General features: G+C 36.3%; 1 protein-coding gene and 1 long non-coding RNA gene across 4 annotated transcripts in view; one reads left to right on the top strand and one right to left on the bottom strand.

The window, feature by feature from the left end:
* The window catches only part of LOC105216394 (uncharacterized), a 49,777-nt gene that overhangs the window by 2,479 nt on the left and 23,550 nt on the right, over positions 1–23,748 (bottom strand). For 2 of the 3 annotated variants that reach the window (XM_054227457.1, XM_011190864.3), the window contains exons 2-4: positions 1,172–1,906; positions 912–1,106; positions 710–841 (exon numbers count right to left, since the gene is read on the bottom strand). In XM_054227457.1, coding sequence (XP_054083432.1) covers positions 710–841; positions 912–1,106; positions 1,172–1,492 — 648 coding nt within the window. In that variant the 5' untranslated portion in view covers positions 1,493–1,906. Of the gene's footprint in view, positions 1–709; positions 842–911; positions 1,107–1,171; positions 1,907–1,971; positions 2,061–23,748 lie in introns of those variants that run through there. The other variant, XM_054227456.1, reaches the window with a different exon arrangement.
* LOC128920356 (uncharacterized) lies at positions 4,697–6,291 on the top strand. The gene is made up of 3 exons (XR_008470419.1): positions 4,697–4,927; positions 4,985–5,167; positions 5,230–6,291. It is a non-coding gene; the product is annotated as an uncharacterized LOC128920356 (long non-coding RNA).

The following is a 23,748-nucleotide window of genomic DNA, read 5'->3' as shown; positions in this document are numbered from 1 at the left end:
AAAACTAAAGCTGTGTGATATTATATATCTATGAAGGAACTAAATTTTACTTAGTTGTGGAAGTGGCTTCAAATATACGGTGTTTATCAAAAACAGTCTTAATAAAAATGCTACAAGAGGTCTAATATATGTCAAAGAAGCCGGTAGATCAGTTTTTCCTATCAGTAAAGGGTTCTAAGTAACCTAATATGGTGAAGACTGTGTGATTATAGAATCTTTGAACTGGAGGATGGACTATGAAAGAGTCAACGTAGAAAACATGTCTCTTGAAGCTGTCACTTCAGGAACATACGAACAGACACTTAACTCATTACCGCGAATGACTTTCTACCAATCGCAGACGAAGAGCTCCAGTTGCTTACCGCGACAGTCAACTCTAGATGGTCGGAATGGATCCGGACGTTCATTCGTGATCTCAGACTTCCTTACAATCAAGGCTATCAACTCGGACCTCACAATTTGTTAGTCCTGGCCGAGTCCAGGAACTAATGTGGTCTTATTCTAAGAGTGTTCATTCGACAAAGGACTGTCAACCCGGAAGCGGTCCTCACAATTAATTAGACCAAGAACACTAAGCCGAGCACAGGAACTACAGTGGACCTATTCTCAGAGTGCAGAGCTCCTCTATTAAATAAGGAGTTGGGTAAACTTGTACTATCTACCAGCAAAGTTTTGCTATATAGGTTTATACGGGTCTATATCAACATACCGCTGAAGTAAATAGTGTGTCTTTGGTGTGCTTGTTGACCAAAACGTATTCTTCAGCGTAGAGCACCATATGCATGACCAATGTCGAGCTCAAAATTAATATCAAACCAATGCTCAGGTACATCCATGTATTCTGCAATATAATTAAAGGATATATATTTGGGAATTTATAATTTATATGATTCTCATTTAGATAAACTTACAACTTTAGTCCAATTGAATGGGAACATGAGTGCTATATGTGAAATGTCTAGAAATAACATTAGACAGGTGATTAGTAAGGAGAAGATCGCACAGAAGACCATTAATCTCAAGCGTCCGATGAGTGGCAGTAAAAAGAGGCCGACTTGTACCGTGCCGGCGGAGCATTCGCAGGCTAGACAAGCGGCTGACGATAACTGCAAAACACAACAAAGTTAAAAATATTTATTTTATATAAATTTATAGATAGACTCGTACTAACCACCAAGAGAATACGCACAATCCCTGTAGGCGTTTTCAAGTGTTGCGGATCACAGTGTAGGGCTACACCCCATGGCAGTGGCGTTTGGCCGCTGCGCTGTTTATAATTGGCGTGCGAGTCCCACGACGTGCACGTGCCCAGCGGCGATTCTAAGGATAGTGACAGCTCACCGGCTCTGCTGCCAGCTATTTCAAAATCCTGTTCATCGTCCAGCTGACAGCAGACCGGTTCTAATTCGCGTATTTCGTCCAGTAGGAGTTCTATCTCGTCCGTCCCATATAAATCAGATACAGACGGTATATAACGTTGGGTTTGTTGCATTTCCCGTTGCGGGGGTTGTCCCACATCACCGGATCTTGTGCGAAATTATGATGTATTTAAAAATACCGAAAAACAACACACCAACCGCCAATTTGATGTTTGATGTTGACACTTGGCTTGGTCGAGGACGTTCAAGTGGCGCCGTGCAAAACGATGTGCTCCTCTGCTACTATGCCAGTTGTCGAGTAGTAAACAACCAGCGTTTTAAATATATTGTGTATAATTATACCTTCTATATATGTTTGTAGTTATTTATTTGTTTTTTTGTTTAGTTAATAGTAGACGACGACGGATGGGAGGTATCGTGTTAACGCTGCTGCAAATATGTACGAGTGTGTAGAATCTGTTTCGAGTTGGGAATTTGTTGCCAATTTAGAAGGATTTGCACTTAACGGGCGATCTTCACTGTAAAATCTGTGAATGGAAATTGTGGAATTTAATAAAAATCGCTTGAATATTATAATTATTTAAAATCATACTTAATAAAATCATAAAAATAGTCCATATATGTAAAAAAAAATAAATAACTAAATTAAAGCACAAACAGTATGAACAGTTATACTGAAATGTGCTGCCAGACTCACTCAGTAATAAAAAATATAAATAATTATTAATTAAAGGTTTAATAAAATAATTTTTAATTTTGATTTCATTTATAATACAGTGGAACTTCTATAACTCGAATCACCATAATCCACAAAAAAACTTCGAGTTAGAGCAACTTCCGAGTTATTATTTATTTACATTTTAATTTAATATTTGAATTATTTTTTTTAGATTTTTTTTAATTATATATTATAATATTATATTTTTTTAATAAAATTAATTTGAGTAAATAAATGTGTTTATCTTCAAATTATTAGAAACTTTATATTATTTTTTCTGTTTTTTTATTTTTTGAGAAATAGAAAATATTAGAGAAGTCCAAATACGCATTACTTTGGACCTACATTCAGCCTTTTCCATAACCGCCGATCGTTGCTGATGACATCGACTTTTAAATTGTTATTTATTAAATTTAATAACTTAGACAAATGTTTTCACGATAGTCCTGGATCTCTATCCAACCGAAGGCTGTCAATTTCATAGCATTCTTCCAAATTAGTTGGACTTTTTATTCTGTTGTTACAAGAACAAAAAAAGGTTAAGAAATTAGGTGCAAAATATCCTCCTCCCACCAAATTAACCGTTATCTAAGAATCCTCGTCGTGACTGCAGGCATAATCTTGAAGTCAACAATAAAAATAATGCCACGATTGGAATAAGAATACCTTAGCTGTCGAATATGACAGTTTAGGGATGGGAGACTTCATCATAACCGTCTGAATTGAATATACCAGAGAGCGGGATGAACAATGAGAACATTTAATGAGCGGCTCCTGGATCGTACGAAACGAAACCAAATATTTCTCCATTCCGATCTTCTTTGTGATCGATTTGAAACGATTTTTCAAAGAAGGTGTGCTGTATTTTATTTTACAACGGCGACGATTCCATTATGAATCATTATCACGTCGAAATAATACTCGGTTTGAGACGATCGTTTTATAGATAATATAAGTACATACATATATGTTATGGTGAATGGGAGCCAAATAACGAATGGTTTTTAGACAGTAACTTAACTGGTGCCTTGTTCAATGGTGGAATTATTTTTTTAGTATGCGTAACCTTCATTAAGAGCCAATTAGCGGCCCTTTTCATTGTCTTTTAGTAGGAAATGGGATTTACTATGCTTCGTTTTGGAAAGTTTTTAAGAATTGACATGTTTGATCTTGATGCATGACACGAACACGGGCACGATTTACCGATGTGTGCGGTCCCACAATATGGTGCGTAAAATTCAAAAAGCGTTCAATTACAACATGACGCAGGAGCTTCAATGAAACGATTATACTGTGTGAAATGATCTTGTTTTGCCTTTTTTTTTAGAAACTTCTGAAATTATAATATCAATTTTGACTTTAGAAATGTCATATTTTTTCGCACGATATTGCGGGAAAAATCAAATGAGTTTGATTTTTAAACATTGAGTGCGATGCCGCGACGCACATAGGTTTCTGCTGGTGCATACTGCGGCTAAAAATATAAGGAGTTGTCGCAGGACAATGACATGTGGTACATCATTGTTTTGGATTCCAATCAAGAAAAAAATGAAAAAATCAAAATCACGCCCCCTATTTTACGTCCACCTCCCATATAAGGTGAAACTTAATTTTTGACCTACAGCATTGATTTTGGTACATAGCATTTTTATGACATTATATATGTTGGTGTTAAATTTCAATAATATCCGCCCACTTTTACGTCCACCTCCCATACAACTAAATTCTCTTTTATCAAGTCTCTTTTAGCAACTTTTTTTTTTACTTTTTTTACTTGTTGATGAAGGCTCAGTATTTTTCCACAACATCGTTGACATGTTGCTGCGATCAGTGAGAGCCAACGGGACAAATGAAGTCAAAAACATAAATACATATATCTGACGTATTGGGATCTGTAAACTTTTGCTGTATTCCCTATGCCCTGAACTACCATCACAACCCCATTTTGTAACCATTTGCAGCTCGTTGGGGAATTCTGCCACCTCATTTTACAATTTTGATTTTAATTTTCTTGTCACTGTATGGTGCAGTATCTCCTGTAGACCTATTTGACCGCAACTTTCAGTCACTTGCACATTTTCAGGATAACATTTTTTTTTCATCCAAGACAATATAATAAGGCGGGAAAATATCACTACCAATTTCCTTAGCGGAGCTGCGCAAAACCTCATATTGGTGCCTAGATAATGAAGCATCGAGAATCAACGCCAGGGCCTTTTCTGGAGTGAAAGCCTTATTCATATCTGCGCTACCATGTTTTTTTGCGGCATACAAAACCATTTCTTCCGAGATGTTTTCATAAAATTCATGTAGTTTTGTTCTCTTTGTTCGCGGCTTACTGTTTTCGAAGGCAATAGTTGGTCGTCCGCGTTTAACCATGCTAGAACAGCTCGGTGCTTCTGTCTCGTTAGTAACTTCCACTACATATTATTAGTCGCAATAATTTCAACAACTATGTCAATATCACTATTGGTATACATTAAAAGTTCACATATTCTTAAATAAGAAATTTTGAAACTTTCCATTGCAGCACTTCATATCACTTGACCTCTAATCACTTTCACACTTCGCAAATTAATATAATTTGATCAATATTGTTGTTCAACAATATTCAATATCACGGTAAAAATATCAACAAAATGTTAAGAAATCATTGTCAAAAACAATTGTATTCAAAGGCAATTTCAATAGTTGTTTTTTGTATCAATGATTTGACTTTTGAGTAAATTTTTTGCTAATTTTGATGTTCTTCACATTCACCAACTTTGGGCAGTTCTGGACAATGCAGATAGAATCCTAATACTTTGGGAAAATAATGTATAGATAGTTGGTAACAAACTGTGAAATTTTCATTCAAATCAGACAACATGCCATTTTTGAATTTCAGCCACGGAATCCCTATGTGCGACGTCGAAATACACGCATAATCGCAAAATTGTGCTTACATTGGACATCTACATTTGCCAACAAATGTTTGAATTGGTGATATGCCCGCATTTAACGCACCGTACTGCCTGCACCGCATTTATCGTGTCTACGCTGGACGTGGCGTTATACATATTTTTTTCATGTAAGAGAGCTAACGTCACTTCAAAGAAGATGTGGACTTTAACCATCAAGTTTTTTCTCCAGAAGTTTTTTCGCCAAAATATTTTTGAGGAAAGCTTTCCAGTTGGCAATCCTTGGATGCGTCCCAGCAATGTGAACCCGACAGTTTTGAAAGCGATCTGTAAATGTAGTCTCAAATTTCACATTTTAAGTAATTTAACTTGGAGCTAACTTCCATTAAGACAGAATCCGTACATCTATTCCGCTCTATGGACTCATATCCGAATTGTTCAAATAACACTTGTGTATAACTACTGTACCATCTGGAGTTTTAGATAGACAGTCGCTTCGCCATAATTTCAGTATTTCTCAATATATACACTATTTATTACTATTTTCGATATATTTTTTGTCACCGAAGATCACAAAGCAAATTTCAGAGGACACGTATTTCCTTCCATTGCATCCTTTTAAAGAAGAAACTTATTTGGCATTATTAAAAATGACATACAAATCTCTCTCAATATACACACACTTATAATACCGTCACACAAATTTCGCAAAACTTCCATGATTTAAGCACTGCAACGAAGTGAACAACGAAGTGAACGTAAATAACGAAGGCGAATGCGCGCAAGCCCCACAGACAGACAACACTCACGCGTCAAGTCAACTATAAACAGGCCAAGTCAACCAAGTGCAACTTTTGCGCATTACCGTTAGAGTGCAGAGCAACGTGTGACTTGTGCGACAACAACAACAACTGCTATGCAATGGTGCAACTATATAACGGGGTATTATAACGAAGATACAAAAATACATATAAACATACTAACACCAGCTAGTAGTAGTCAGCATCGAGCCTAACTGCAATGCACGGCCTAACATCGACAAACTAACGGCGCGTGCTGCCTCAGTGTGAGCGCCTCAAGGAGTTGCATATGAAAGAAGGTAAAGTAAAAAAAAACCGTTGGCTTTTATGCACTTCAATTGACAAATTTAGTTCGACGATGAGCCGGATGCACAGGCGACGATGACGACGACGACGACGACAATCGTTTAATGGTTAAGTGCTGAATCGGGTGAGTTGGAGGGTGGCAACAAATGTGCGAATGCGCGGTTTGACCGGAATTAAGTGGGGTAAAGGCAGCGGTTTGGTGCACTAAAGCCGTTTATATGCAGATGAGCATAATTGATTTCATATTGAATGCGCTCAACACGACTATAAAACCAAATGGGGTTTATCTATGGGCTGTGCACACCCATACATATGCACACACACACGTCCGACGGTTAGCAAATATTGTTATTCAGAAAAGTTGATATTAGTATGCAATCATATGCCATCGCCTATAGTCATATGAAAATATAAAGGACGTTGTGTAAGTTTTATTATGCATTTGAATGAGACCCAGTAGGAAATTGAAGCGAAAAAAATTTATTCAATTCTGAAAGAAGAATATTTAGGATCTTAAAACGGTCAGGTACTTTTTGTAGAAATCTACTTCTCGTTACGCCTTTATCCATTATTAGACCGCTTAAACCTGAGTTAATCAAGACTCATAACAATTATGGTAAATATATACATTCCTGGTTTTCAAATCATTGTTAAATTAATTTTGATATTATTTGAGATCCTTCCGACGTCTCCCCGAACAGCCAATGAACCCCGAAAAAACATGAAACCTCAGAAATCCTCAGACAGAGATTATTTTTCTATATTCCCCGAAATTGTTCGCGATTTACCGAGAGGCAGTTACATGTGATATATATATATATCTTTCGACGATAACTTCGCTATGTACTTAGATTAGATTAAAGTAGAGTTGAAGAACGCACTGCGATCTAAGGTCTATTGTGCCTTCTCCTTTTATCACAGAATACCACCCAATCCCATCGCTTTAAGACAACTTAGTAGTGCTACAGTGCTGATAAACGGGATATTTTTCCTTTGGGGATAGGGAGACTCCATTGCCTCAATCCATAACCTCGCACTTGATCCGACCTGCACCTGCACTGATCCGACGATCACATTTCGTGTTTGTTTAGATGAAACCGTAGTCTGCAGTGGCCGGTGTAAAGTGCCACTAGTTGTCTCATTTTGTTTCTTCCGGTTTGGAGTGGCGATGTCCCTAAAAGAAAACAAGAGGGGTTCCTACTTGTCAATTCAACTTCTTATAATCGATTCCTGAGATCTAGCCGACCAACAGCAATGAAGGGCTCCATCCCAACCGGCCTAACAACCGCAAGCTTCCGAAACCGAAAGCTTCTGGGATCTATTTTATGTATACATTTTTACAATAGAGTTACTAAAATATTCTGCAACAATTTAAAAGTTTATCTTCCAGCCATTTCATACTGATGTTCTGAGAAACTTGAAATCGCCCATATTTTCATCAGATCAAAGGCTCTCAACTCCGCAGAATTCTTCAAAATTATTTCGAAAGTGTTTTATGTCAAAACAACAATAACAAAATGCAAATTGTTCCAAGAAGGAGTGAGCTAATGAAGCAGAATATATTGTATGAAGATTTTTCGGTCAAGCAAAATTTTAGTAAATAGGTCTAGAGTGAAAGGAGAAATAACGCTAATAAAAAATGTCATATTTTTCTACAAATAAATTAAAATAATAACTGTATTGAAATTTTTCAAAACAGTTAGATCGGTTCAAAAATTTTATATCATTTTCGAAACATTTTAGAATCTAAGCAAAAACCGAAAGACTTCTTCTATAAAAAAATAACGATTTTCATATTCTTAACATTATTTTAATTCTTTTTTTTTTTTAAAGACCACTTTTTTTGTGTCCCGAGTAATTCCCTGCCGAATTCCTACAGGGTCTCCGGCCCCTACTGCATAATGCAAGTATTAGATTATATATATGCACAGGCTGATAGAACATTCATGCATCGCTGCACCAATACAAATAGGTGTATACACACGAGCGCACACGAGCGAGCATTTATTTTACGGACGGACTTATGTATGGGTGTGTGCGCGCCTAATAGTATGCAAAGCAAATAGCACTTACAGTAGACTATTGTGTGTACGATATTGGCGAAGGCAATTCATGCTGCATGGCGGAAGCGCGCAAATAACCAAACAAAAAAGAAAAACAAAAAAATTGTATATACGAATACAACAACAACAATGCAGTTTGATTGTTTTCCCCCGCAAGAGTCACTTGATGAATGGTTGACGTTGATCGTGCGCCTGCGGAAGTGTAAACGAGCGACAAATAATACATTAGAAAACAAAAATGCAACAATAGCAACAACATTGAATTCATTTACATATCCATATGCGAGTGATAGCGCACGTCTCTGCGGCCATTAGGAAGTGCGACGTGTTGCAAATACTTGCTCTAAGCAGTTATTAAGTGTTTTTAAGGAGTTGAAGCACTGTACGTTGATATTCAATGGAAATCACTTAATTAAGTGCTTCCCGTTTAATATGCGGTACTTATAGAAAATATAAAAAATATGCGCCTGTGTATGTGTGTGTGTTTGTAATAAAGTCATTGAGTGGCAGCTTCTTAAAAACTGCAGCATCGGCAGAAGGACACGCTTAGTAGCTAGCTACTCAGCGTTTTGTAAGCATTTCTTGTACTTCATACAGCTATTGTTTGAAAGCAAGCATTCAAGCATTCAAGCAGCAGAACAATACATGTCTTTAGTTGTAAAGCGTACGTGCAAAGAGGGTGTGCTTGAGTGTATAATTATATATACAACATAATGTGCGACATTTTTTTACCGCTATTTAACTGGCTAATATTAAAATTTAAACAATGGAATATTTTGCAATATAATATAAGGTATATAGCAGGCCTAAAAATAGTATTTAGGTTATGAGTCCAAGGGAAATATAGTACCAAAATGACTTCAAGAGCGCATTCTATTGGCTTATAAACCAAAATATATACTTAAAATTCCTGCAGACGAACATAAAGTGATTTATATTTATTGAATGATGACTAGTGGAATATGTTACCCGATTTCATCTTTTTTCGGAATCAAGATTTATCAAGCAATACGTTTTCACAAAACTACATTAAGATACATTCATCTACGCAGCGAAATTTTATTTAGATAACTCTCATAACAACCGATGTATATGCAAAAATGTAGTATACATTTAGGAGCCAAGAGAAAATACAGACCTATTTCAACGATTTATAGCACTTTACCACAGTCTGCTCAAGAGATTCTGCGCCCTTGGTTTCTTAAAAAAATATCAAATAACTCAGACATTTAACATAAAGTCAACTGGATCGAAAGATATATTTAAATTTTATACATGTGGACTAGGGGTATGTATTAGAGCTCTTGGTATTCGACTAATCGATTAACCGATTAAACCGAATAGGGCATTATTCGAATAATAATATTCGGTTTACACTAGAGGGTGTAAAATAATTTTTGGTTTGATTATACATATGTATATATGGGATCATGTGTAAAAGCTCACGCAAATGAGGAAATTTTTTGATTGCCATTCACTTGGGAATGGCCTAAAAGGAATATTCTCCACATGGTTCAAGCTGCGCACGACTTCCGGTTTCAGACCAAGTATCCTCTGAGTAGCCAGAGGAAGAGGAAGGCCTCCAGTCCATTGGAAAGATCAGGAGGAGAGCCACCCGGGTTCACTTGGCATTTCTAACTGGCGTCGAATTGCGAGAGAAGGAGGGGAATGGCGCTCTATTATTGATTCGGCTATAATCGCCTAAGCGGTTCCTACGCCAATTACAATATTCATATGTAAATAATATCAAAAGTCCCTAGACAGTCAACGTATACACTAAGATATGTTTTTCTGACAAAAAATTGTTTTTTTTTCTTTTCTTTAAATCGACCAGCTATTTGGAGCTCAGGCTATAATAAGTATACAGAAATATAACAGAAATCTTGATAGTTAGTTAGTATAAAATCTTTTTGAAACTAAATTGATTGAAAAACGCTGGGTTTATGAGTTTATGTCTTGGCCTAAGAACCTAGATTTGCTTCCAGTTTTTCAATCAATATAAAAATTGTATTTTGAAATAGCGGTGAGCTTTTGTTTAGTACTGAAAAATCTGTTAGACTTTCCCAGTCATGAAAAATAGTACCAATAAGAGTCTGTTTAAAACTTAAGGAACCTCATTAAACGGATGAAATCAAAACATACGCCTACATTAGTATACTAAGCTTGAAATAATCACTAGAGAATCAACTTATATTTTCATATAATGTTTTTTTACCTCGGCGATTCAGGCAACAAGCAACACTACAGCACTGAACATTGGAAAAACCGCAAGTATTACGTGGAACTATTATTTTTTGTACCGGTCTCACCATTGAATCACTTTTGGTTACTTAAAAACTCATGAAAATAGTATTACGGTCAACGCTGTGTCCACGCGATACTCATAACTGTATTTTAGGGTACTGAAACTGGTAAAAACCCCGAAAGACCCTTTGGTAATTCTAGCAATCATCTTAACAACGTCTGATATATATATATGAGAGAGATGAACTAACCATTTTGTGTATACAATTGCAAAACCAGTCGAGATAGACACATGATTGAAATCGTAAGCCATAATAACGGCTCCTTCAATAACAAAAGGCCAGAAGAACTATTTTGGAATAATATTATTTCAAGCTCATAAGCTTTAATTTTGCTGGTAACTTATATATTTATATATAAATACCAATCAATACCCAAATCGACAAAAACTCTCTACAAAGGAGGCATTAAGATATCCCATGCGTCTCAGCATGTTGCACAATCACTCAGCTTTCACATGGCCAGAAATAGTCAATGAAACAGACAGCACGTTGTTAACACTCCAGCAAACACATGAAAACGATGTGCGGACAGCCTGAAGACGAATAAAGATGCGCAGAGCTATGTATATGTATATGTACCCGCATAGGTAAGACACGATTGCAGATGCTGCAATGCTGGCCCAAATTCGGTTGAGACAAAAATGATGGGAAATCGACGAATAAAGAATAATCAAAAGAAAATCCAATTCAACTATTATTATCCTATATATTTTATAGTTGTTGTTGTTATAGCTTTGTACTACTTATATATATACATATGTATGTATGTATGTATATACTACAATGCTGCTCAGCTCGGTCATTTTTAGCTGCTTGGCTACAATGGTTTGTATGGTTTGTTATTGTTGCCGGCGCGTTGCAAGTGGAGCAAGGACACGCGCGCCAACTTTACGGAGTTGTTGCATATTCGCAAATAAGCAACTGACATACTTAGCGTACATACATGGACACAGACACTCATACACTCATACTTGTAGAATTCTTTCAAACAAAAGTGTCTTAGCTGCATCTATGTAAAGTAAGTTAAGGTAGGGTAAGCAAACAGAGGGATTTGTTTGCTGCATCCTTTCATGTAAAACCTGAAGTAAAATTCGACAAGGACGTTAACACACTCGTACATACATAGACACATACATATGTACATATATACAAGCATTTTTATTTGTGATTCATTATTTAAGAAGTAAGCAGCTTTCTGTAACACAAGCTTCAGAATCTTATTCTGCATTTAAGTCATATTGGATTAAGACGCTATAAATGCGCTGAGTGTGCTTTAAGACATTTTTTAAATTAATTTCAAGTAAGGCAGCCACCGGTATCAATCGATGATTCATTTAAGCAAGACAGCAATGGGTGGAATGGGATTATCTTAATCGATGAACTTTCATTGTCATTAAAGCATATTCGTACATCGGGTTCTCTTTCAATAATTTCTTGGAAAACTTCATCTGATTGATCAATTAATTTTTGGTGTGTTCAATAGGCTTAAAATGTGATGTAAAGATGCCAAATAACGAGCTCATTTAAGTCTTTCCAAAGGAATGGAGACATCTTCTTCTGCTTTCACCGACGGGTCCTGCATCGAACACTTTCAAAGCTGGAGTGTTTTCGTCCATTCGTACAACATGACCTAGCCAGCGTAGCCGCTAGCCGAACTATGACAATGTCGTCGTATAACTGACACAGCTCATCGTTCCATCGTCAGTGGTATTCGCCGATGACAATGTTCAGAGAACCATAAATCTTTCGCAAAACCTTTCTCTCGAAAACTCCTAGTGTCATCTCATCTGATCTTGACATCGTCCACACTTCTGTACAATAAAGCAGGACGGGAATGATAAGCGACTGTAGAGTTTGATTTTGGTTCGTCGAGAGAGGACTTTACTTCTCAATTGCCTACTCAGTCCAAAGTAGCACCTGTTGACAAGAGTGATCCTGCGTTGAACCTCGAGACTGACATGGTTGGTGTTCTTGTTGCTGATTCCCAGGTATTGGGACCCACCACTTAAAAGCGAATCACCCGATGAAAGATCGATTAAACCCTCGGATGAGAATCCTCTTTTGATGATGACCCCTGCAAACGTTTTAAGGATCATGGTTTGAGAGCTTCTATAAATCTTATTCTCCCCGATTTCGGTATCTTCCCAAAACTGATTCTACAAAAAAGGATATGCCACCAGATCGACGAAAATTATTAAATAACATGAAAGCCGTACATTAAGAACCTGTGCTCGAGAGTTACTTAAACTAGTAACCATTTGGGCCGATTAACTTTCATAACGCTTGGTTATCCATTAGGTTATGTTAATGGGTTGATCCAATGTATCCCACTTAGACAACTAAATCGCCTTTGTGATACCGCGAACTCCTAAATATAGATACCACAGACCTTTAGCGATGCCTAGATGCTTCAGCAAAAGCTGGACAGTGGAAAAGAAAGTGTCGAGATGTTTTAATCTCGTCCTCTTCCATGCAACATCAGCAACTTGCATCCTGAAGTATGTTTGGCCTTACGACATGTGAGCTCAATGAGGACAGTGTTTAGTAAGGACCCCTACCATTGTGGCGATTGAACTAGGTTATCCGTTAGAGGGTTTGAAATGCATTCTAGGCATTTGATTTCATATCTATTTCTACATAATTATGCTAGTTTACAGCATTTATACCAGTTGTTTGTTTGATTCGCCACTTTATACGGTACTAATATGAAGAGTGTGCTTAAGCTTTAACAAATGAACTCTCCCCACACGACAGCGTGCAACAAATAGTTATCGAAGTAATGACCACAAACAACGACAACTCAGTTAGTTGGCAGTGCACCCGAAGTAGTAATGTAGGAAATGTTGGTATAATCCGATATGGAGCATTGGTAAATAAATCGTACATACGGTCAGCCAACATAATCCATTTCAGCGGTTTTGGCGAATGAGCGAAACGACTGTCGTATGAGAGTGAACGCGTGTCGACTCGTATGTGAGTAGAGTTTCATTTGAGTGCGCTAACAGTGTAGTTGGACTCATATATAGTACAATGTGACTCTTGTTGCGGCTTTATCGATTTTCAACAGCGTGAGGTGAACCAAAGCCGCTGACTGCTCAAATGTTTGTACGTTTTGAACTAGAATTATTTCAGTTTACTGCGGCGTTCAATGTTTGGCTGACTGTGGTTTTGTGTTGGTTTTGGTTTTTGGTCTCTGCCTCTGCTCGCATATGAGACAAGGCTTTCTTAGCGACGCATGTACCACTTGTTGTTGTTGCAGTTGTAGTAATTATTGCCTTTATAGCATACACAAAGAGCGAGGGTAATAGCCTTATGTTGTTGAAATTAGTATTTCTGTGAGCTTGTGGCGCGTACTTACATGTATGCTCATGTGGCACTTGGCTTGTTGGCCTAGAAGGCAAACAGCGCGTAACTATATTTAGCAGCATCTAACTTTGGCTCTACGCACACACACACAGACTTATGTATGTACTTTACACACAAGATGAAAACAAAAATGTACTAAATTTGCACAACAACAACAGCAAAACGGATGGAGACATTGCCGCAAAGCCACCAAATGGCCGGCCTGTAAACGCGGCCAAGTAGAGTAGCGCAGTGTCGCGTACAGCGGCTGGGTCGAGACGACGCCACTCATTGCAATCAATATTAGTTTTAATGTGACGTCGTAGTGTCTGTCTGCACTCAGTGCCATGAAATTTCGCCTGCGTGTAGCATGCATTACATGGCAAGGGTTGTAGGTTAACAACAATAACAGAAAGTGACATGATTATTTGGGTAAACCGAAATCAATTCCCACTCGAGGCAGTCGAACAAATGTTTAATTATGAGAAACATGAAGTTGTGTACTCTACACAGGCGAAATATAACAAGGAAAAGAAAAGCATACGAACTAAATGAGCGAAAGGCTTGCAGGATAACAACACAGACTCGGCTCTTTTATAGTGTTAAAAGTGGATTACATCGATGTAAATAACCCCAAAAATCGTGCTGAAAACCCGTTACAATAGAGTGTGCTTTAGGACGGAGCTCAGATTGGCACATTCAGATTTCAGATGTCACCCTTGAGCTCTAAGATGACTACTTTCCATAACATTTCCTTAGTGTCAGTCAGTTGGATTCCCTACCTACTTTACACCAAACCGTTCCAGCTCTCAGATCCGAAAATATAATACAAGCACAGCATAAATGGACTGTTAATATATCGGATGCTCTTTCCGAAGCCCCGAAAAGCTCTTACATCCCAGCGAATGCCAACTTTTTCCTTACATTTAAGCAGCACCAACATGTCACTAGGTCGATGGTGCGATAGCTTTTATATTAGTAGGTCGTCGATCTTACCGAGAACACCTGATGATGGTTGAAACTCTTTTAAACAACTTTTCCTGCGAACGAAGGAGAGAACTCATCTAATAGAACATCCAATTGTTGATTTATCAGAATGAAGATACACCTCCCTAAAACAGGAATCCAATAACTAACCCATATTAGGTTAGGTATAAAAGGCAGACCTCTGCGACAGGTTTCGCGATGGATCCCACTTGGTGCCAGTCCGTTGTGATGCCAGAATACTCCAAAGTATTGCAATCCATACTTTGAAGTAGAGAAGACCTAACGTATCGCCGTAACGCTTTGAACCTATCACAAATTTACGAGGCGGCTAATCCTGCTAGCTCGTAGAAGACTTTCCAGATGTTTAGCCTTGCGAATGCTGAACAGTGGAGTCCGGCTGGATTCTATTCCTAGAATATTCCAAAGTGTCTGGATTGCGAAAAGGATAACCCTTCTAAGTCCACGTAGTACCGCCGACCTCTTGTGCTCCACCAAGCTCACGAGAGGTCCTCTGCTAGAGCACTAGGGAAAAACAGAGAGATACGACTTATACTATTTTGTTCTACAATCCGCGAACCCAAAACAAAACTGCGAGTCTAATTCGCCTGATATATTCATCGTAGTAGTATACTTCACTAGAAAATTACAAATTTCTCTTGCGATAGTCACGCCACCAAACGGTTAGGTTAAGAAATTATAGTCTTCGTATATCTTTAAAAGAAAGATATAAGAAGTAATCATTTAGTACAAGATCAGAACCCACAATTGGATACGGCAGTTACATAAGAACTTGGTTAATTTTGCACCTCTTAGAAGACCTAGTCTTTCAAAAAGTCCAGATCAATCAAAGATATCCGCTAAACCGACAAAGCAACCAAGTATGAATTTTAAATATTTATAAAAATATCAGGTTCTGTATTAGCTTGGACACTTACTAATCAGAATATAAAAGTCGATGATGATTTTGAGGTTATAATCTATAAGTGGCTTTAATTTATTACTAGTGAGGTCTGCAATTTAGGAATTTTCGACTTTTTTACAATTTGTCGACGAATAACATAGCCACACAAAAAATTTGTCATCACCTGTGGGTCCTACTATGTGAGCCTTATGTTTTTGGGGTCGCTGAATCCGAATCCAAGGTCCATTTAACTCCATCAGATCAGCGTCTTGACATAACGTCAAAACACTTTTTAAAAACTTCATCGGATTCGCTTGAAACTTGTTAATTGGGGGTTTTCGGGGTCGTTGATTACGAATCCGGTGACGGTTTTTCAAAATTCAAAATATCGAATCCAATATGGTGGACGCTATTTCAAAAATTCATCGGAATCGCTAGAAACTCGTTACTCGGGGGTTCTCGGGGTCGCTGTGGCTGTGTATTTTTCAAATACAAGCAATTCTATGGTAAATCGTTCTTTTAAAGAAAATTAATAGAAGCAATTATTACTCAGAGGATATCATCTAGTATAAAAAAGCAATTGTGATTTGTTTTTTTCTTGATGTTTTGTGGCAAATTCCGTCATCTTTCTATTTAGTTTATAGTTGATTAGAGTCCTCATCCGCTCTGACCACAACTAACAAACAACAAACACACACACTCAATACAATCCAGGGCTTTATACCAATTTATGATAGCATAATTTCAAGGGAGTGTATTACAATGAGCCGACTGGCTGTCACGCGAGCGCACACATAATGAAAACTTAAATACACATTGTGACATGCGTCAAAAAGTGGCCACTTTACACAGACACAAATACACACAATCTTTATATTAAAATACTGGACACGCACACAAACACACATAGGCAAAGCGGAATCAAAAGGTAAATTGTCTGTTAGTTGTCAAAGCGTGTCGTGTACTGTCGCTCATCAAATTCCTATTGTCTTCAATGTACTTTTGTACTTTTTGTGTGTGTGTGTGTGTGTGCCTGTTTATAGGCCACATTAAAGTTGTATGTATGTATATATATAGTGGAAAAGACAACAACACCTGTCATAAAAGTAGCCGATCGCCTGAAAGCATTTTAGGCAACATTATCTACAGTGGCCTCATTCAAAACGGACATACATGCCAGTGAGCATACAGTTACTTTTTACTTGCCATGCCATGCCGCATGTGTACTGTTATTTCGGTTTGTTTGTATGTTTGCCTTTAATTTTAACTCCATGACACCTCACTGGGGATGTTGTGCACTAATTACAGCCAACATGAAAGCCATCTATCGCCAAACAACACAACTGTGTTGCCATCCATATATACATACATATATACAGTTATTTGCATGCGCATCCTTCAATGCTGTCAACCAGTATTCCGTCTATTTGTATGGAAATGGAAAAAAACGCACAAAGCAAAGAAATTGTGTAAAAAAGTGTTTAAAACATTTTGCAACACGTCACTCAACGCTTGCCTCGCACAATGTATGCTCCCAACACATCTAACTCGCTATATTTGTATATATGTACATATGTATGTCTATATGTCTGTATGGGCATATTGGTTTACTTGACGCGTGTTTGTACCTCTATATTCTGTTTCTGACGCTTTTCTGCACATTTCAAAATAACTGTTTCTTGTTTGTTTGCGCTTTAGCACATTTAAATGCATGTTCTCTTTGCTTTCTACCGGCATTTGAATGAGTAACTTCGGTGAATGCGTCTCATATGGGTGGTGATAGGCAGAAAGACACCTTGTATGTTTGTATATATCCCGAAAGGAAATGCATCAATTACAGTTGGACTAGTTTCAGTGCACTTAGAAGAAGCAAACCTATATAATCTTCTTCCTTTAAGTTGAACTAGCTATCTGTTTTTATAGGAAGATATTCATTAAACTACAAATAGTTCTCATATGTGTCCCTTTTTCACCAATTCTGGAGTAGTACTGACTTAGAATATGGTCTATAAAGTATAAAATACCGCCGGATCTACCCTTTTCACTAGTTCCGAACTAGTACTAACTTGCAATTTACGCTTTTCACTAGTTCCGCACTAATATTAACTTGTAATTTACCCCATGAAGTATATTGTATTTTTTCACTAATTGTGGTCCAGTACTATCTTTAAATGAAGTTTAAAATGTCGCCAGGGATATCTTTTGGAACTAGTACTAACTTGAAATTTTACCTAAGAACTATAAAATATCCTCGAAAGTACCCTTCTTCACTAGTTCCGCATTAGTCTTATTTTGAAATCTATTTTATGCAGTATAAAAGGTCCCTGAAAGTACCTTTCTTCAGTAATTCTCAACTAGTACTAAGTCCATTTTATAAAGTATACAATGTATGCGGAGGTATCTGTTTTCACTCTTTTTAGGTTAGTACTAACTTGGACTTTGTTTTTTGAAGCATAAAATGTCCTTGAAAATATCTATTTTCACAAGTTTTGGTCTGGTATTAGCGAAATTTATTACAAAAGCTATGCATTGTTCTTAGTACTCTTCTTCCCTAGTTCCGTACTAGTATTATATTACAATCTATTTTATGACGTTTAAAATGTAGCTGAAGGTATTTTTTCTTTCTTTCAGGCTGGTACTAATTCGGTATTTGCTTTTTGAAGTATGAATTGACCACATGCGCACCCTTTTTCACTAGTTCTGGACTAGTACTACTCAACAGAAGTGTTAAGAAGCCCTTAACTGGAATATTTAAGAATATTATTAATCAATATCAATCAAGAAAATTATTAATATTGGTCTTAAGCTTATTTTCGTATTTCCTTGACACAATTTAAATAACATCTAGAACTTATAAGTTGAAGTTTCTAAATCAAAGCTTGGCTAAAAATTGTAAAGAGGATGATTGAGCTCTTCCAAATTAGCTACCACTAGCCTGGATCGAAATTTCACTCTTTATAAGCCAGAGAAGAATGTTGGTAAGTGAGTTCCAGATTGGACAGTAAGCTCTAAAGGACGGTTTTCTTAAATCCATCAGAGGCTACAAGTTTAATAACAAAATAAAAGAGGGTTCTTGAAAAACATTATAACGAACTTACAGTGTTCTTTGCCACCTCCGGACTATTACTTGCTGTGACAGATCTACATTGACGAGCCACGATCTAGATTTAATATAGAATTGATTGCCTTGAGCTCTAGAGAAATAGAAGCGAGTTCCCAAGACATCACAAGACTCTCATTATTGTACAGCGCTACAAAAAAGAATACATCTTCAACGAAATAATCAGGATACATTAGAATATCGTCATCCAATTTTTAACACGATTTTTCAGTCCAACAGTAGCAAGTTCTAGATATTTTCTGACTAGTTCCACCATAAATCCTCAACCATTTATTCTACAGGTAGACTTTACTACCTATATATTTTCTACATATGTATAAATGAACACAGTTCCATGGTGTGGCTTTTATATTACGAGTACCTCTGCAAGTGCTCTAGTATGTATGTGTATGTGTGTGGGTGTGTGACTTTGTTAGCTCATGTGAAAAGCGTGACCAACTGTAATGTCGCATTTCTGGTAACGAGCCTTAAATGATGTTGTCTTTGAAGCCATTATGGGCGCACTCATAAAGATTCAAGAGGACCCGCACAAAATGTTAGCTGTAAATGTAGGTATACATATATATATGATATATACATAGGTATAAAGGTACTCAGGGACATAATCATCTACGCTTTAAAGTAAAAATTTGCGGATTTAGCATATTTTGTGTGCGAAGAAGGTTTATTTTTTTTGACTACAATGAGGCGCTAATTTGTATAGTAATACTTTGTTTTTGTAAGAAAAGTAAAAATAAAGATCGTTAATAGAATCAAGGTTAATGAATTTTTATGCATTTATGCTTAGTGCTATCTTTGCAAACAACTTTTTACTCCATTTAATATAAACCAAATACCAGATGAAAGTTACTCATACGCCCCGTGGTCTTTTAGCTATTTTTGAGAAAATCGTTGATTTTATACTTTGGTTTACTTGAAACTATGAATTAATAGAACATTATGCTACGAATATATTTATTCTTCCAGAAATTAACTCAAACTTTTGCTGATCGTGTACAGTTTAATTAGTATATTTGACTCAAAAAGCGGCTTTAGTTGGTAGTATATTTTCGATTTCAATGGTTTACATTGATTATATTCATTCCTTGAAATTATTCATGGATATCAGAGTATGTTATTTTCTTACTTGCTATATTATTATATTATAAACTATTATTGTAAGGGAAATTTGTGTACAAAAATAATCGTCCATACTTTTCTAATACTTTCCTAACAAAAAAATTGATATTTTTATTAGAAATTGCCACTTTTTGGCAAAGGAGTGACTGCACATACATTTAATTTCTTTGAACTCGGGAAAATTTATAATCAAAAGCAAAAATGCAACAATTTGTCATTCACTAGATGATTCAATATGAACCTTAGGCACAACATTGGCATATTTGAACCTTTTTCACAGTCAAAAACGAATAAGCCTGAATGAAGCTAAGCAAAGATGATTCGCTTATACACCATGAATCGGTACAATAAAAGATATATCCCCTGTTTCTTTGGCCTTACATCGACCATTTAATAGGAAGTGATATAGTTATAGGCTAATCACCTAAATTTTTCCCAATAATTGCAAAGTTTAATATCTAAGCGTCTTTGTAAAAACTAATTCGCAGATACTAAAGAAAAAATGTTCACATAGAAAACAATTTTCGATTTCAATAGATTTTTCACAATAATATTATATTCTAGCTGACCCCACAAAGGGCAACGCTTTGTGAAATTATTTGTTTTGAAAAGGGAAGAAAGTTAAATTTAGATTGCATTGAAAAGCATTTATTTTCGATTTTTCTACATTTTTTTTCAATGTAACGCAGCTTGATAAACAACATTTTCTGTTTTCTGTTCCGAAGCGTAAATGTACAGAGAATATGGTTTTTCAACCCGTGAACACTCCACATATAGCTGACCGTATGAAAAACATGGTATTTCTAGATTTATGCCACACATTTCCAGCAGCTGTCTGTGTGACCTGTTGGTTGACATCGCAAATGCAAGTTTCAGTGGAAACTAATACGTTTGAACTGAAATGGCAAATCGTTGGAACTCAGAGGAATTGGTGGAATCAAGCATTCTGCCCCTTGTAAGTCCCTTTCAAAATTCTTGCAACTATCACATTATTCGATGGTTGCGTCACAATCAGGGTTCAATTACACAGTTTCGACATAATTACATAATAATGACGTATCCAACTCCAAAAAGATTAGAAATTCAACACACAAATCTCCCTGAATTTGACTTGAATCGTATAGATTAAGTCATCAACATCGGTATTTTTGACAGATATACATTCGTCTTTCGTTGAAGTGAATTGACAAATGCCAGGTGGAATTGATATCAAACCATTGAAAAAATCAACCGGAATTTGTCAATGTACAATTTTTAACAGTTCTTCTGTGGTGCTATCCTAATATCCTCGCATATTAATGGTCAATCATATGGTTTTCACGTACCGCCACAAATACTATGACTTGAGACATTCAATTCATCCGCCGCTGTTGATTTTGGAATAACAGGAAGTATTTGTTGAAAATCGCCAGCTAACGGTCTCATTGCGCAACCAAAGCGACGATTATTATTCCACAGATCTTTCATTGTTCTGTCTAGAGAATTGCCCTTATCTCATATTGTTGCCAAAATCAATATTATCTGTTCCGCCGTTGTTGTCAACTTAAATATAATTCTTTTATTATTATTTTTCTAGCAAATGTTCAATATTTGTTTACTTTTTCCCTGTACTTCCACGGATATTTCAATACTAAAAAATAAGGAAAGGCTCAGTTTGGGTGCAACAGAGCATTTTATACTCTCGCAATTTATTCCTATAGTTTTATTAAGATATCACACAATTTGACCTATATTTTCGGCATAAAATCCAATAGAATAACGAAAATTATCATATATAGTATATAATACAACGCTAACAAATAATTTTGACCAAATTAGTTATCACAAAATCGGTACTCACGGACTTTTTTTTAGATCATTAAAAGAGAAATAATTCTTTCATACATAACTTTTGAGTATTTTGAACCGCTTTCGCAGCGCAACGAACGGAAGCCCTTAAAGATAAATAATTTGCCCCGTTTTTTACACATTTACCACTGTTTCTTCGCAGCGTGATGCTTTATGGCCTATAGCCTTCCTCGATAAATGGACTATCCAACACAAAAAGAATTATTTAACCAGTAGTTTCGGAGATTAGCGCGGCCAAACAAACAAACAAACAAACTCTTCAGTTTTATAATATTGGTATAGATGTATGTTCAAAAAATAAAATATTTTTTCGAGATGAAATCTATTTATTTTACATGTGATTGTCCTTTATATCTCTATTAGGTACCCAGGTGACCTTTTCTCTCATTTGTGGTGTTCAATTTGGTTATATATATATATATGTATATACGACAAATGGCGACACATGGTTCTACACATTTTACAACTGTTAAATGTGTAATAAAAGTTCTTTTCCATAGCAAAACTAAGTCAATATAAAATCAGTCTTACCAGTTGCGAACATTATTAGGCAAAAGTTGGATGTTAGTCCGAATTGGCATAAAACCCAGATTATGTGGAGCAGATCCACCCAATGATTACTACCTAATCTTTTAAATCCTTCAAAGTAAACTAATAGTATATGGATAATATTATTATTTGATGGCTTAGACTTCGGACCATTGAACATTTTTAACTACAAGCAAATGTTACTCATACGCCCAGTGGTTGGAATTGGAAAAATTTTATGCTGCCAATGTTAGTATAACACAACATTGAATTTGTTTGACACCAGACTAGAGTAGTAAATTCTGTTGTTGTGGTATAATTGTTGAACATTTTTCCAAAAAGTTCTGGGTAATACTGCAGAAAGTCTCCTCTTTGAACTGTTGCTGTATCAGTCTATTCACATTGAACCTGACTGTAGAGTAACGAAGTAGTGTAGCGTAAAACAGAGTAGTTAATCTAAAGTATTGCTTAATTTCGAAACCATTTAGCTCAAATCAAAATTGCATATTTTCTAAACTCGGAATGGGTATTAACTAGCCTTACAATGAACTCAGTTGATTAAATGGAATTTTGTTTTCTTTTACATTTTCCATTTCACTGCAAAACAAAACGCGCATTTAGTGTAAAAAATAGGAAAAGCAATTAGAATAGAGTAAACCCGCTAATTATTCACTTTATGTCCATTTAATCATACGCTATGGCAAAAACGAGTAGTTTCAGCGTTTTTTTCATTGCTTTGATACTGCTTTTTTGCTTCTGCGTTTATGAATATATATACATATGTACGTAGTTTAGAGGTAATTTGCAATTATAACGCGCATATGAGTGCACAGAGGATAAAAAGTAATAAACAAAAAAAAAAACACATAAATAAAAAAAATTTTACAAGAGAAAGGCCGAAGCAATGCTTGGCAAACGACGCCTAAATTGAAAGTGAAATACCAACGCTATAATTTGCACGATGCGGCTATATATATGTATGTATGTATATATGCAAGGTAACACATAATTATGCAAGTGCAAGTATATAGAGAATACATATGTATATATGTATATGTAGATGTATATTTGTATGTATTTGAGTATGACACGCGACACATGTGGCTGCAGCAGCGCGGCAATTGAAATGGAAGCGCATAAAAATAGCTGTTAAACACTTACCGAGAAGCGCACAAACGACAACACACACACACAGATAGACATGTATATACACATATACACATATACAAAAATATATATGTAATTAAATACATATATATATATCAACTTAAATATATATGCACATATATATTCGTATATATGTATAGTAAAGTTTAAACGACTGAACACGACGGCAACAGGCGAAGCGCAAACGTGTGCGATATGCCGATCCAAACCAACCGAACGCCTGTCAGCTGACTACAACGACCAACACCTGCACGATGGCG

The sequence above is a fragment of the Zeugodacus cucurbitae genome, chromosome 3 (assembly GCF_028554725.1).
Source record: "Zeugodacus cucurbitae isolate PBARC_wt_2022May chromosome 3, idZeuCucr1.2, whole genome shotgun sequence".
Taxonomy (NCBI): domain Eukaryota; kingdom Metazoa; phylum Arthropoda; class Insecta; order Diptera; family Tephritidae; genus Zeugodacus; species Zeugodacus cucurbitae.
This window is presented reverse-complemented; position numbering and strand designations above follow the sequence as displayed.